Source organism: Marmota flaviventris, chromosome 4, assembly GCF_047511675.1.
Source record: "Marmota flaviventris isolate mMarFla1 chromosome 4, mMarFla1.hap1, whole genome shotgun sequence".
Classification (NCBI taxonomy): Eukaryota; Metazoa; Chordata; class Mammalia; order Rodentia; family Sciuridae; genus Marmota; species Marmota flaviventris.
In genome coordinates, this window is record NC_092501.1 from 47,417,801 (window position 1) to 47,434,029 (window position 16,229).

The 16,229-nt window shown below is 41.4% G+C and overlaps 1 protein-coding gene across 4 annotated transcripts in view; it reads left to right on the top strand.

Moving 5' to 3' along the window:
• Nucleotides 1–16,229, top strand: part of Kcnma1 (potassium calcium-activated channel subfamily M alpha 1) — a 706,297-nt gene that overhangs the window by 627,902 nt on the left and 62,166 nt on the right. For all 4 annotated transcript variants that reach the window (XM_027931402.3, XM_027931380.3, XM_027931382.3 and 1 more), the window contains 2 exons: nucleotides 8,038–8,161; nucleotides 12,682–12,906. In XM_027931402.3, the coding sequence (XP_027787203.3) occupies nucleotides 8,038–8,161; nucleotides 12,682–12,906 (349 nt within the window). The remainder of the gene's footprint in view (nucleotides 1–8,037; nucleotides 8,162–12,681; nucleotides 12,907–16,229) is intronic.

A 16,229-nucleotide genomic window follows, 5' to 3' on the forward strand; every position in this document is an offset into this window, starting at 1 on the left:
ATAAAGGCAGTAATTTACTTCTTCCTCCAAGAATGGTGGATGCTTAACAAGAAATGATGTATTAGAAATAGGAAACAAAAAATGCAATTAGGTCTTGAGAAGCTGTAAAGGAGCTTAGTTTTGCCAGGGTGGCCAAAGCCTGGCCTGAAGGATTTGTTAGGGTGTTTCCAGGAATGACCATCTGGTGGGAGATGGGGGCAGAGTGGCGGGCAAGGTGTCTTAGGGACGATGATCATTATCAGGATGGTGGGCGCAGCATTGAAGGATGAGTTAAGATAGGAGCCAGAATCCTGAAGTCAGGATCCTTGCAAAGTAGCAGAAAATAGTATTTATTCAGAAGTCAAAGACCCCCAAGAATGAAGCAAATCCAACTGGGACCCAAATAGTGCTGAACATCCAAATGTGGGCTCTCTTAAGGGGGACATCTGAGGCATGATAGAATCTCCACTCTTTGGCAAGGCAGAGGCTTGACTGTCTTAAACATTGTACTCAAGGACATAGGGACTAGATTCCAGGTTGTTTTCTTTGCAGTGGAAGACGAGATAGGGAGAAAGGAGAATAAACACTGCATTTTGATTTTCAGTGTTGCACAATACAAATACTACTATTTAATTTGCTTATTCATGAGTATTTGCTAATTAGCTCATGGACATAGAGGTCAGCAAGAGAGTCAGTGTGTAGCATTCAGGTTAAGAATCCCTATGGAGTGTTGACACAACCCCACAAATTCCAGAGTCACCAAGAGTCAGACAGGCAGCTTGGGTATGCATTTGTCACCAGTTGTTAACCCTTCCTTTGCATTGCAGAGTCAGTGCTGGGGTGAGGCATGTAGGGAGTCTCCTTACATTTGCTTGCGCATATTTTCCTTCCCCCAGTCCTGACCTTGTTAATTAAAACCATAGCCTCCTGTCCTGGGTGATGCTGGCAGTTGCTAACTTTGTAGAATTTACTGGAACCACATAGATGCTCCTTTTGGACACAATTTATAGGGTGGTTCTCAAAAGTTAGCATGTGACAGAATCGCCTGGAGGGGTTTGTTAAAACATTGCTTGCTGGACCTCACCTCTGTGGAGACTGTGGTTCAGCAGGTCTGAGCTGCTGGTTCCAGAATGTGCATTTCTTTCAAACTCCCAGGGAATGCTGATGTGACTAGTCTGGGGTCAGCTTTGAGAGATCATCCCTTAAAAGCATCTGAACAGTGAGAGAAACTTGAAGTGATAGGGTCTTTCTCTCATAAATGTTCAGATTCTGCATTGGAGCACAAAGTAGTTGCTTTATTAAGACATCTGTCTTGACTATCATTTCCATCACACAGGATTCCTCCCTGCTGATGGTTATAGCAGCTGGCTCCAGGCAGCCTTGACTACTTAGAGAAAGAGTCTCTTTTCCCATCATGATACCCTCTGTTAGGAGGACTATTGTGTGGCCCAACTCAAATACAGTCTCTCTATGTGAAAAAATAGTGCAAGAGCCCAAAACAAATTGTCAAAAGGTATCAAAAGTGAATGGACTCTGACTGGATGCATTTTCTGATCTAGTAAGTCTCTATTGACAATTTTAGAGTGTTTAGGCCAGGCATGGTGGCACATGCCTATAATCCCAGAGACTCCAGAGGCTAATGCAGGAGGATCATGAGTTTAAAGACAGCCTCAGTAATGGTGAGGTGCTAGCAACTCAGAAAGATTTTTTTCTTTAAATAATGTACAAAATAGTGCTGGGGATGTGGCTTAGTGGTCGAGTGCCCCTGAGTTCAATTCCCAGTAATGCCTCCTGCTCCAAAAAAAGGGTGTTCAGAGACTGGCAATCATTAAGATGCACCTTTTGTTAGTTTGGTTGTTAACTGCACAATTACTGGGACCTCCACTGGGTTCTGGAAATCCATAGAAGTGAAAAGCACAAGATCCCTGCCCTAAAAAACTCACACCTAATAGATGAGACAGCACAGTACTTCTTATCTTTGAAGGAACATCTCACACTTTTATAGGAGTCCTGAGGAAAGGAATTAGCTCCTATCTGTGTTTTTGAGGATATTGGCTTCTGATATAATAGATGCTCAGTAAAATTAGTATTGGCCACTTAAATAAAGACCTGCAGAGGAATGAGAAATTCCCCTACATTTTATAAAGCCTCCCATTTCCTAGAGAGACCAGGGTTGGCCTCCTTCTGGGTGGGATGCTCACAATGACAGAAATGGCCTTATTGTGTAATGAAGCATGAGGTCAGTCTCAAAAACCAAGCAGGGCAATGGTCGCAGTTCTCAAACCACTGTGTAGCTTTCTTCTTTCATAACTCTGGTTGGTTGGTTACTTTCATTTGAGTGTAAATTTCTGAAGTCCAGCATTGAACCTGGGGCCACACAACTGGGATTTGCTGTACTTGCCTGTAAGGGGAACCTCTTTAAAATATAATACTGCCTTCCTTACAGCAGGTTTGCTGAGAAAGGGATTTGTGGTTTAGCTTTAGGCTGTTGTCTTCCAGGCAAGCTTTTTGTGTTTCTGCTGTAGCAGGGCATTTAGTTCACTTCCTGAGATTAATTGATGGCAAGTGGCAAACCTCTAAACAAGGAAGTCAGGCATGCTTAATTTCTAGCTGCAGACTTTGGAGATGGGAGCCAAGATGCAAGGAGCATAGATATAAAAAATTTAACTCACTGGGGCTTCTCAGTTGTTATAAAGCAGGGAAAGGGGTAGTATTCCTAAACCTTAGATGTTTGGCACATGACAAGGACTTGCCCAGTTTTAATTGATTTTTGAAACTCTCCTTTTCCCCTTATCCTGACAAGGGCTCCTGGCGTAATCTTCCACTGATTTTTCATCAGGTGCAAGCAGTGAACTTCATAAATGCCCATAAGGCTGGTTTTCCTCTTTTTAGCTTATTACGCTGTGACTTGGGATTCTCCAATGGACAAACAAGGAAACTTCACCCCTCTTACAGGTGAAAGGGTGTAGAGTGGTGCAGCAGCCTCTCCCGTTCGAAGCCTTGCCTTTGCTCACCTTGTGTGTCACCTGAGCAGTGTTACTTACCCACTCATTCCCATCCATATACATGGGTAGATAATAACAGAAATTGTCTACACTGTTACTGGAAAAGCAAATTACAAAATGTAAGTTTTAGCACAGCAACATTTGTCAGGGTTCAACTCATGGTTTCTCTTTATCATACTAGCCATGGTAGCAGCCAGAAGTCATAGTAGGAACTCTATATCTTAATTACTGAACTTCTCTATTTTGCTTGATTCCTTTCACCAGTCAGAACTATAAATACATGAATGAGTCATAAGCTAAATATAAATAATAGTATCAACAACAACAATAATAATACCTACCTTTTAAAAAAATATTTTTTAGTTGTCAATGGACCTTTATTTATTTTTTATTTATTTATATGGAGTCCTGAGAATTGAACCCAGTGCCTCAAACATGCTAGGCAAGTGCTTTACCACTGAGCCACAACCCCAGCCCTAATACCTACTTCTTTAAGACATGCTCTTTCAAGTTCTGTGCTACATGCATGACCTGTCTTTACTCATGTAATCTTCAAATTGAATCAATTATGTACATAAGTTGGGGCTTAAGGACACTGCTGGGGAGGGCAGGGACATTGTCCAAACTCTTTAAGGAAGATACTGTGTATCTTTGACATTATTTCATGCATTCCTAAAATGATGGTAGTATGTGTTTCTCCCGTACATGAACAAGTAGGACCTGAGGTTAAGAAGGGCTACAGGAACCATCATCCGAGGGCTAACTGGTATATGGTGTCTATTTTTCTGCAAAGTAGAAAATTGTGTTAATTTTCTGGGAATGCTGTAACAAAGTACCACAGACCTACTGTTTTAAACAATAGGAATTAACTTTTTCACATTTCTGGAGGCTGGAATCCCAAGGTCAAGGTCTTTGCAGGGTTGATTCTTCTGAGGTTCATGAGGGAAGGCTCTGTCCCAGGCCTTTCTCTTTGACTTGTAGAGCTCTATCTTCTCCCCATACCTTTACATGACCTTTCCTCTGTACATGTCTGTCCAAAGTCCCTCTTTTTAAAAGGACACTGATCATATTGGCCCCACCTCACTGACCTCCTCTTACTTTTTCAAGATCAGATTGCAGTACACAATCACATTCTGGGGTCCTGAGAGTTAAAACTTCAACATACAAATTGTGGCAGAGGACACAATTCAGCCCATAATAATGATGAGGCAGCTATAACTCGCTTTAGAGAATTTCTATTATTCTAAAATAAGGCAGCACTTTGGAGAAGTCAAAAGTGACAAATGAGTTACGAATTACTTATGGTACATTTTAGAGGAGTTGGGGATTACTATGTGAGTTGAAGAAATAAAGTTTTATTATGACGTGAAAGGCAATATCTAGTATTGGTCCTCAGTTGCAACCAAGTAGTCTTGGGGGATTTGCCTGGTAGTCTCTGAAAGTGTTTCTCCTTGGCATCCTGGGACCCATAGATATTGGAATGCCTCATTCAGAGGTCTGTGATCCTTCTTCCCATGTGCAGCAACTGCCTGATTCCTCCTGGCCTCCCCCGACCACAGCAACATTAGTTGGTATGCAGAATGGCAAATGCTTGGGCTTTCTTCTGTGAATATAAACTCCAGAATCCTTGATTCAGAAGCAGAAATCCCTGGAGACAACTGACTCTTTAGTCCCCACCTATGCTAGGGATCTCTCTGTAGCATAAGTCAATGTAAGGCACTTGTAGTTACTACAGGAACAGACATGGTAAAGAAACATATCCTGCTTGGCCCTAAGTAATCACGGATTCTTATATGGCTGGAACAAACCACTTTCCAAGCTCCCTCCCAGAGAGAGGAATCCAATGAATGTAGGGCATTACTGGCCTTTTATGGAACTATAAAGCAAACAATCTTCAATGCATCTTATTGCACATCTTCATTCCAACAACCTTTCATCACCTAGTCAGTGCCTTCTGGTCTTTTGCTGCTCGGCAGTGGTCCAATATGTGCAAAATCCTTCTATTTCTCTGCCCAACAAGCGCACACTGCTTCAGACTCGAAAGATCTTCTAGGCTCACCCAACGTTTGTAATTAAATGCCCACGATATCCCTAGCTCTTCTGCAACATCTCAAATGACAGAAAACCCACTTGCTTGGGAAACAAATCACTTCACCTTTGAAAGATTTCTAATTTGATATACCTGAGTCTTTTATTCCTTAGGTTAGGCAATATCTAACCCTATTCCTAACAGCTACTGGTAGATCAACACCAAAGTATGCAGAGTTTCCTCCTCACCTTTCAAGGCTCAGATCAAATGCTACCTTCTTCGAGAAACCTTCCTTGATGCTTCTCAAAAACCAGGTAACAAACAGCTTCTTTCTTGACACTGTCATATCTTGGAGGTTACTTTGTGATAGAACTTGCCACCGCATATCATAATTTTTGATTTATGTCTTTTTTCTCTTGCAGTATTGTGAACCCGCCTTTGACTAGGGCCTCTGTCTTAACCCTTACTGCATCTTCCATTCCTGGCTCAGAATAGGGGATTCATGTTTATTGATTACTTTGCTGATTAAAGAAAACAAAGTTAGAATTCCAGGTGCTATGGCTGGTGTGAAAAGGAAATATCTATGTTCAGGGAGTTTTTTGATGTTTCTCAGATCAAGTCCACTGGGGGAAATCCTGGATGATGTATATTTAAAGTATCCAGGTCAGGCTGAGAGATTGGCAGGGAGGATAGATTGCAGCCTAGAGTACCTCTGTGACTTACTGGATGCTTCTGGATGTTCCAGTGCAAATTGTGGCTTGTAGCCCTGTAATGTCAAATTTTACCTGGTTCCCCCAAACCTCCACCCCAGCTAATGAAGCTTGGCATTCATTGTCTTTTTGTCCTCTCATGAGAGTCAATCAACTGTCAGGTTTTTCTCACTACTTTTCTAAGATGAAGGTTACAGGCCACTGTCACCAAGGAATGACTCCTTTCTAGAAAGAACCAATTGAACCAAACAAAAATGCATCTCCTCTCTCCTAAGGAATCTATTTTTGGAAAGAAATTTTTGTTCACTTTCTGTATCATTGTCTTTATTACTGATATCATATGAACCTAGTCCAGGTATCTCTCAAACCATGAATGCACTGGGGCAGGTCTCACACCTTCTTAAGATAATACTTTCTACCCAGCCAATAAGTAGGGCAAAATAATTTGAACCCGGTACTTTATCTTTGAGGCAAGCTTATTAAGATTCTCTTGTAACTGGAATCTATTCTTCAAGCTTTGGGAAGGGTTCATTTTCTCCACCCTCTTCTCTGGGGGAGCTGCTCTCTACCTGCCTGTCCCATAACCTGACACAAATGGCACTATTAAAGATTCTTCAAGGATAAAATGAAAAACCCTCAGATTTTGTTTTCAACCTGATCTGTGATCAGTCCTTATCAGCAACTGCCTTTTTATTTTAGCATTTTTTACTCAGCTCAGTTTGAAAAGCAGTTGTTTACAACACCTCAAGACCTCCCAACAACCTGGCCATTGAGATGCTCCTCTGAATTGGATTGTTCCACTCCTTGGAAGATTGGATATGACAGTTGCTGTAGTTATCTAGCATGTTCGTTGAACATAGCTTGTAGGACTGCCTCATTTGGTATTTGTCATTTAGTGTAGCCTAAAAGCAAATTCTTAGGAATTAGTAAATATAGTAAGAGAGTTTTCACATCTTATGTGGGGATGAGAAGCATATTGGGAGGGTCAGGGTGGGTAGGTATTAAAGAGCTTTGTGCCAGTTCTTTGGACCAGATACAGATTGCTGCCTCAATCTCTATATTCTAGACATGTTAATGAGAAAGAATCAGAGATTTCCAATAGAGAGACACTAAAATATGAATAAAGATTATCCTTTGATGCTTGAAATAGATAATTTTAAAGGCAAAATCATTTTACATTTAAAAAATTTTAATCTTGGGTGGATAATATGACTCAAGAAGATAATTTCATTGAAAGGACAGTGTCTTAATTCTATGTGGTCTGTGTTGTAGAAACCAATGATGATTTCCACACCAAGATGCTGAATTGCTATCAGAGTAGAATCATGGGCAAGGACTGGGACCCAAGATGCGGGGCTTATTTCTCATGCTGCAAGCCTACTCCACTGCCTGATTTTCCTGTAATTCTTAACGTTGTCAAGGAGGCTCTGGCAACCCACTGGAGGGGCAGCCTCTGTAGGAAGATTCCCCTTTTCTTTCTGCAAACTAGGGAAGAGAGGGTGAATGGAGCCCTGAGAATCTGAAACAAGTTCATTACAATGCACCTTAGCTTGAGGCATTCATCCAAGGGATGCTGCACTGGGAAGAAGAGGTGGGGGTGGGGGTGGGGACCATCATTGGACAGTGAGTGCAAATACAGTTGTCAAGGCATGGAGCGAGGGTGTTGTTTAGTATTGAAATCATGTATTCCAGATGTGGGCATTTGGTAGTCAATCTGCTCTGAAGTGACATGCTGCTGAATCTTTAAAGGGCTTCAGCCGGAGAGAGCAAAATCTGATTGGGCAAATTGCTAAAATATTTAAAGTGCAGCCTGTTAAAGCTTTTACTGCGAAGAGCATCACGTCAGAAGTTGTAGTCAGAAAGAGCAAGTAATTGGCTTTCCATCCTCATGCCAGTCAGTCAGCATGAGGCTCTATTCCTATTCTTTCCTCTTCATTGCCGATGCTAATAGCAACCCTTTGGGGTGCAGGTGGGGGTGCACATGCTGGGGAAATTTATAGCTGGTAAAAAGAAAGAATGAGGGGTGCAGTGGCCCTAGAAAGGGTAGCCAAGTCCACAAAATGGCCTGAAACTTATTTAAGAATCGAGGTGCAGGAGAAAGACGGAATTATCACCTGACTGCACTTTGAGATGGGTGGTGGTGATTTGAGGCAGTTGTCTTTCAAGGGACAGGTTCTGCCCGCAAGAGGATGGCTGTCAGTGACAACCACTTCCTCCACATCTTTTATCTCCTCTGAGATGTAACTCAGGGGACACTCTCCATTTATAATTTATCACCCTTTCCACTTAGGTTTTCCTGTCCTTTTCTCCCCAGGCATGACCCCTTGTTAATTCCTGGCAATGATCAGATTGACAACATGGACTCCAACGTGAAGAAGTATGACTCTACAGGGATGTTTCACTGGTGCGCACCCAAGGAGATCGAGAAAGTCATCCTGGTGAGTGAGGGACTGTGAAACCCAGGTCATCACATCTGCTTGGTACTATACTTAATAGGGAATGAGCTCCTTCTAACCAGATAATAGAATGACACAGTCGCTGGTCTTAATGAGTTTCGATGAGTCCAATTCCAAGCAGAGAGTGAAGCAGCTAGACCACTAATCAGAACACAAGCAAGAGCAGGACTCTTCAGTCTTTGAATATTTATTAGCTCATTATAATAGTGGTGATCATGTGCTGAGGGCAAGGTATCATTGGAGGCAAGATGTGCATCATTTCTGAGGTCAGAGGCTGCCTGTGCCATCTAGTAGCTACCTGGCTCAGGGCAAGTCACATGGCTCTCTGCACTTCAGTTTTCTCATCTGTAAGAAGATGAGGTAAGAATGACCCTAACTCAGAGGGTCATGAAGATGACATATGACTGTACAAAGTGACCTGTTGTTCTATCTGTTATTATTATTATCATTATTATTTTTAAATGCCATAATAGATCTGAATCTTGCCCATGTGGTTATTGTTCACAACCATGTTTATACCCTTGGAGATAAAAGCTTTGCAATTGATGCACATGGGCAAGTACATTTGCTGGTGACAGTGCAGAACCATGGTCCACCTTGGGGAGGCTGGGCTCAGAGTCCTGCTTCATGGATGGCTCATGAGCACTTCCATAGCAAGAGTGGGCTGCTTCTGTTCTGGCCCAGATTGTCAGCATAGATAGCCATCCATTCTACTCTTGGCATTTGCCTTATTAATAGCTTTAGGTTTAAATGCCCACATTGGCTTTCCTAGAGTTTATTGTCTTGCTAATCCATGAAAAATGGTTTAATAACAAGAAGGTCAGACAGAGAGGTTCTTTCCTCCCAGTGCCGTTAATCCCTGGATTGCTGTGGGTCCCCTCCTTTGTCAGACAAAAAAAAAAAAAAAATCCTGTCATTTCTGATGTCAGGGCCAACTTTTCTTCACAGGACTATTCTAGGTCCTCAGAATGGCTGTGGGCTCTAATTCACTAGATTTTTCCTGTGTTTTGTCTAGTGTGTGTTTTCTCAACTTAATTATAAGCGAGCAGTAAGAGCCAATACAACTTCACACTAGAGGCTGTCTTGGAGGTGCCAAAGCACGAAAGTCAAAATTCTCAGTAAACAGCCATTGTGTAGGTCACCAGGAGAAAATGGCTCTAACCACAAAGCTGCTTGTGCATTTACCCTCTGGTGCTGTCTCCACCACACTTTACCTTGCTGGTCTAAAGTCAGCCTGGTGTTACCCACCTGAAGCAAATCCTAGGCTGGATGCTCAATCTGGAATCCAGGGTTTTAATAATTTGCCTAGATTTTTCTAAGCACCCTATGTTAACTGACATCTGATCAACATCCCCTACTCAAGAAAAAGAGTTGAGGGAGATGAGTTTATTTGAAAAATAACACCACTTAGCAGAACATTTATAGCAAGCCTATTATGTATTAAGCACTTTCTTTTTCTGAAGTTATAATATATAGAGCTTGTATTCTAGTGGGGCAAAGAGAAGACCACCAAATAGGCAAACAAGTGCATGATATTATTTCAGATATTAATAAAGTGCTATGAAGACAATAAAGCAAGATCCTGGGCTATAAATGGACTTAGAAGTACTATTTAGACAGTGTGATCAAAGGAGCCTTCTCTAAAGTAACCCTGAAGTAGATGAGAATAACTGAAGGGCCACCTATGTGAAGGTGCTTTATGGTGGTATTTACTCATTGGGTGTAGGACACAAATGACTTTGGAGATAAAATATATATGAGATGGTCACAATCTTGAGGAAATGATCATCTCATTAGAGAGAAGATCATATAATCAGAACAACCTATTTAACCTGAGTGATATCAGGCACAAAATGCCATTCAAAACTATAAGAGAAACACCCATATGTGTTTAAGTGGCCAGGAAGGCCATGATTGGGCTTGGAAGGAGTTTAAGGCTATGGAGGCTTTGCGTTGGGCATTGAAGAATGCAGGAAGAATACAGGATGCACAGAGAACCACATGAGTAGTTCCTCTAGTGGGGCTTAAGCTTGGCAGCATCAGATTCTCCAGGGCTGAGGTCCAGGGATGTGGATTTTTAGAAAGTTTTTCAGTTGATGTTGCTACAGCACATTTGAAAATCATTATTTTGATCCCAGATCTAAGCTCATGGGGTCAGCATCTGTGCCTGGATCATTCTGCATGCTGACACCTAGCTCACCTCCATATTCTATATTTCTAGCTTCTATCCAGGATCCAGTTTGTAATCCTTTGGCTTGTTGAGGGCAGGTAGCTTCCCAGATGAGCTGGACAATTAAAAGTAATTAGGAATCCCATCATAGCCTTTCACAGACTGGTGGACTCTCTTCCTGCAGTACCCAAGCACTATACTTCCATGCAGCCCAATAACCAGCTCCAGGTCTTCTCCTGAAGCAGTGGTAGGTAATGTGAGCTCCCCAGGGGAGGGGGTTCTCTTTGTTCACAGTTTATTAGGCATTTCTTACAGCTTGTGTCTCAGGTTTCTCTGTCTGTTGCAGAGGGAAACCAATAATGGTGACAGCCCCTACTTTATTCTAACGATCAGAGAATGAAAGCTAGCTTCCTCCTTTCCTTGGGGGTTACTATAATAACCCTGACATTGTCGTGAATTGCAATATTGGCATTTAAACAATCAATACACTGGTCAATGCTAGGGATTAAATCAAGCAGAGTTTGATATGTGCTGTGGACATTAATATGCCTCCCCCAAAGCATTGTAAGCCACATGGGGCCAACCAGGCATGCAGTGGGTGGACAGGGAGGAAGGCAGGAAACATGGGAGTCCTTGGACTGGGAGAGGCAGAGAAGGGCTCACAACTGGCCTCCTTGTATTATCCTCTTTGCTAACTTGGTGAGTAAAAAGGTCAGCAGTGGCTACTCATTTACATTTTCTAGGAAACTGAGGTCCTCTGCAGGTAGTGTTCTTTCATTGGTTTCCTTTGTTGGTACAGAGGTGGGGTTGGAATAAGACCTGTCCTCTTGCACTTACTAATCTCTTTAGACAACTCCTTCCTTCCTTTATTTATTTATTTTTGCTATAGTGCTGGGAATAGAACTCAGAACCTTGAGCATGCTAGACAAGTGCTCTGGCACTGAGTTACAGCCCCAGTCCCTCTTTAGACCCTTTTATTAATTCCTTGGGGGTCCTTTTTTGTATAAGGTAACCTCTCCAGGAACCCCCCTGGAAACCCCAAGGCAGCATTGGACAGGGTCAACACACTTTTTCTATAAAAGGTCATATAATGAATGATTTAGGGCTCACAGGCCATAGGATCTGTCACAACTGATCAGGTCAACTGCTGTACCATTAAAGTAACTGGATAATACCTACATGTGTAAGCTTTGCTGTGTTCCAATAAAACTTTATTCAAATTCAGATTTCATATTATCTTCACATGTGATGACATATTCTTGTTTTGATTTTGGTTCTCATCCATTTTGAAATACAAAAATCACCTTTAGCTCACTGGACATACAGTAGCATGTGATATACCAGACTGAGGCTGCCGGCCAGAGTTGTCAGCACCCTGGCTTTAGCTATCACATTCTACCTAATTGTTATGACCATATAAGACACTTCACTGATAAATCTAGAACTCAAAACTCAAATTTCTCTAGCTGACACTGACAAAAATATCTATTTTTGCCATCATCTGAGCAAGAGAACCTGAAAATGCATCTAATTATATCAAAAATTCCAAGGAACCTAAGACTTGTCTTTCCAAATAATAAATAGTTCTTTTCCTTCTTAATGTCCTCCCTGAAGATCATTATAAAATATCTCCTGCTCACATTTATGTATGGCATATCTTAGATCTTTTCTTCAAGAGGATAGTGATATGTGTGGGTGTATGTTTACATGTATTTATTATATAAATACATTATGTACACAATATGCAAATTATATATATGTATATATGACATGTATGTGACTTTGATGAAGTAAAACCAATGGCTGTATTAGTCAGTTTGACATTACTACAAGGAAATACCTGAGACAGCTAGCTTATAAAGAGAAAATGTTCATTTAGCTCACAGTTTTGGAGATTCAGTGTCAAGATTGGGTGGCCCCATCCATTTGGTCTCTAGTGAGGGTGGGTGTTTTGTGGTGGTGCCTCATGGTGAGAGTGTAAGTCAATGACTACATCTGGAACATGAGTAGAGTAAGAGTCTGAACATTGCTAGGCTTGCTGCTTTCACACTGATCTCAGGGGAAGTCAAGGGCCCTATGAGAGCTCCCAATGGGATCATACCTGAGCTACCTCACACCTGAGAACTACTTGCTGGGCTCTAACTTCCAAAGTTCCCCCACACAACAGCACTACCTAGGACCAAGCCTTTCATCACAGTGGGCCCTTGGGACCACACCCAAACCAAGCAATACCGCATAGTAAGCACACAGCCAGTGTTCACTTTGCATGAATGATTTTTTTTTTCTCTCCTTGTAACAATACTCTGAAATCTTCTCTCCAACACTTTTGCAGACTCGAAGTGAAGCCGCCATGACTGTCCTGAGTGGCCATGTTGTGGTCTGCATCTTTGGTGATGTCAGCTCAGCCCTGATTGGCCTCCGGAACCTGGTGATGCCACTCCGTGCCAGCAACTTTCATTACCATGAGCTCAAGCACATTGTGTTTGTGGGCTCCATAGAGTACCTCAAGCGAGAATGGGAAACGCTTCATAACTTCCCCAAAGTGTCCATATTGCCTGTAAGTCCAAGATCGCATTATTGATGATTTTTTTCCTTCTTCTTTTTATTCACAAAAGAAAATCCCAGATGGATGTGATCGTTGTAGCTTTGATTCTGCCTCTGCTTCTTCATCTGGGTATGGGCCTGAGGATGCAGCCCTTCCCCTATGCCCTGCCTAGGAAAAGCCAAACCCTGGGAGACCTTATTAAAAGGAATATGCAGCCAAGTTCAGTCCCTCATCAGGGATGAAGTTTAGCTGGTGTCATGTGTGTTAACCGTATAGGTGTCTAAACACTCTGTTGCTCTTGTCTACTATACACAACTCAGAGCGCTGAGACATGGTGATTTACAGTAAGAATTTAGAATTATTTATAATTATTTATGTCATTTCACTTATGACATTTTGGCCTTTCACTTAATGCTTAGAGAAACCTTGATCATACTTCCTTCTATTTCAGACTACATAACGGAGTTCTTTATTTCTATTCTACAGAAGTTCAACCCCTTTCCTGGGCTGCCCCTATCCACCATATGTTCAGAAGCTCAGCAGTGTTTTTCATGGCCATGTGTGTATGTATGTATGTGTGCACATGTATGCATGATACAGTCTTTGTTTTTTGTTTTTGTTTTCTGATGATTGAACCCATGGTGCTACATCCCCAATCCTTTTTATTTGTTTTTGTATTATGAGACAAGATCTTACTAAGTTGCTGAGGCTGCCTGGAACTTGTAGTTCCTCCTGCCTCAGCCTCCTGAGTTGCTGGAATTGTAGACCTGCACCACTAGGCCTGGCTGCATTTGATATTCTTGACTGCAAAACACTAGGACCCTAATCTACAAGAAATGACTTAGTGTGAGGATCTGGGATATGTGATTTAGGAGTCACATAACTACTTCCTAAGCTAATCAATATATTTTCTGCAAACTTTCAAAAAATTATAAAGTAGTCTGCTTTCCAGAATTTGAAATTGTTGTCACATCACAAATTCATGAAAATATTATTTATCCTCCAAATGTTTTTCTTCTGTTTATATCTCTAAACCTGTGAAACATGGATTTCTCTACATGTCAAGAGGTCTATATTTTCCTCTACTTTTGAAGCCAAAGTCCATTATTTCTATTATGAGATTCCATAATCTCGGAAATGTGGGGAGAAAGGATCCAGGATGTATTTCATTAAAGAATACATGAGAAGTATGTATTCTTACGTAGTACATATATATGTGTGTGCTACGTAAGAATACATATTTATTCTTACGTAGAAGAATAAGTGCCCCTTAGAAGCCATTAGTCATTTTACAAAATATCTGGCACAGTAGGTCTTCAGTAAACATATATTAGATGCAGAGCCCCAAACTGATGGCCTTAGTGAACTAACATAGTTAAGGATAGTCCACTATAAACAAACAAAAAGTCACAGGCTTAGAGGAACATAACCATATACTTTATATACTTGGCTAATTTCAGAAATATGTTAGATATGATATTTCTGTGATTATCATCATACACATTCTGTTCCACATGGTCTCTTGACCTCTAGGAGTATCTTTGTAAAAAGGTTATTATTTTACTGGGATGTGTGTGTGTGTGTATGTGTGTGTGTGATGTTTTATATTTGTGTGTGCATGTTTTAGGTATGTGTGTTTCCTTCTGTATGTTCCCTTGTACACATTTCCTCCCCTGCCTCTGGACACATGAATGACCTCTCATATTTGCAAATCTTTTTCAAACCCTATAAAATTTAGTATTCCAAGCAAAGTAGATTTGCACAAAATGGACCTTGACCATAATGAGGACTAAAATACATACACTGTTTAAACAGTACCTTGCATATAGGGCCAGCTTAGAGAAACACAGAAGTTTTCTGTGTATGTGATTTGTATTTCTTGTGGTTTGGAATCATGTGTCTACAACTGCCCAGGGATTGTCTTATATCACAATTACTGCTGGATTCCCTACAAGGTGAAAATTTAAAAAAATATGTATGTAGGCAATTGAAGTTTATGCACTGGCAAAAGGACACAGGAAGTCGGCAAGACTTATTTTCCACCAAGATATCATAGGAGAGGGCATTTTCCTTCTCTTAAAAGATTCAGTTTCAGTGCCTGGAACCACTAGCTTTCCAGCACCCAGGACACTAAATGCCTGTCCTCCCTGCTTCCACTTTGCAGTGATAATTGAGCGACTGAGAACAGAACCATGACCATCACTGAGCAGGATGGGTTCCAATCATCAGCCAGGTTCTATCTTCTCAAGGTCACTTCTCTAGGAAGGGGGACAAGAGAAAGACATCTGCAGATACCTGCAGCAGGAGGCAAGCCCTTTCCCTATGCAGGCAGTGATTTGAGGGCAACTGGGGTCTCCGTGTTGGCAAGGCAGACTCTAGACTCAGTCTGGAAGACCAACAAGGCTGATAGCTGGATAGGAACTCCAAAATGGTGCTCCATGGCTGCTGTGGAGCTCTGATATGGGCTGGCCCAGTGAGTTTTGCTGTGGTCCCTCTGGAGGACACAGAGCATGTGGAGATCATGGCCCTCTCCTTTTTGTTTTGCCTTGGTTGCCCCCCAGTCCACCCAATCCACCTTTACCTTCTAGATCTGTTCCTTCTCACCCCCGCCACTGTCTTATGTTATTCTGGGATCTTTTTTAAAAATCTGTTTACTGGCTTATTTATTTTTAATTATACCAGTAATATACAAATATGTTCTTGCTATAAAATATTCAAACAACACAGACGTATATAAAGTCAAAGGCAAACTTTCCCTTTCACCCCCTCCATCTTTTTCCCTCCCCAGAGGTAATTACTGTTATTAGTTTGTGTATATTTTTTCCTGAGTTTTCTCTTTGAATTTACATACATTTATAAATGTATTTATAAATATATAATTTTATTTGGAGGGGTTTTTTTTACATAAATGAAGCTACACTTTTTGAATGCTTCTAGAACTTTTTTCCCCCACTTCCTCCTCCATCTTTGAGATTTTTTTCCAAAAAATGATCACTACCTGGAGAGCAAGCTCCCTCTCTTTACCTGCTGCATACTCTTCCTTGGTAAACATGTCCAATACTATTTTTAACCTTTCCTGTTGTTGGATAATTAGGTGATTTCCTGGGTTTTTTTCCTTGCTAAAAAGAATAAAATTATATGACCTCAGGCTTCCTCTCTTCTATCTCCCCTTTGCAAGATGCACATTAATCCCACTCCCTCCGGTACGTAGCAGAGCTTCAGTCGAGCAGAGCACCTCATCACACCCATCTCACTGAGATTTCCTTTTGGCTGCATTGAAAATTCTAGTTAGAACTGCTGTCTTTAGCCTGAGACAGAAGTGACCTGCTATTAAA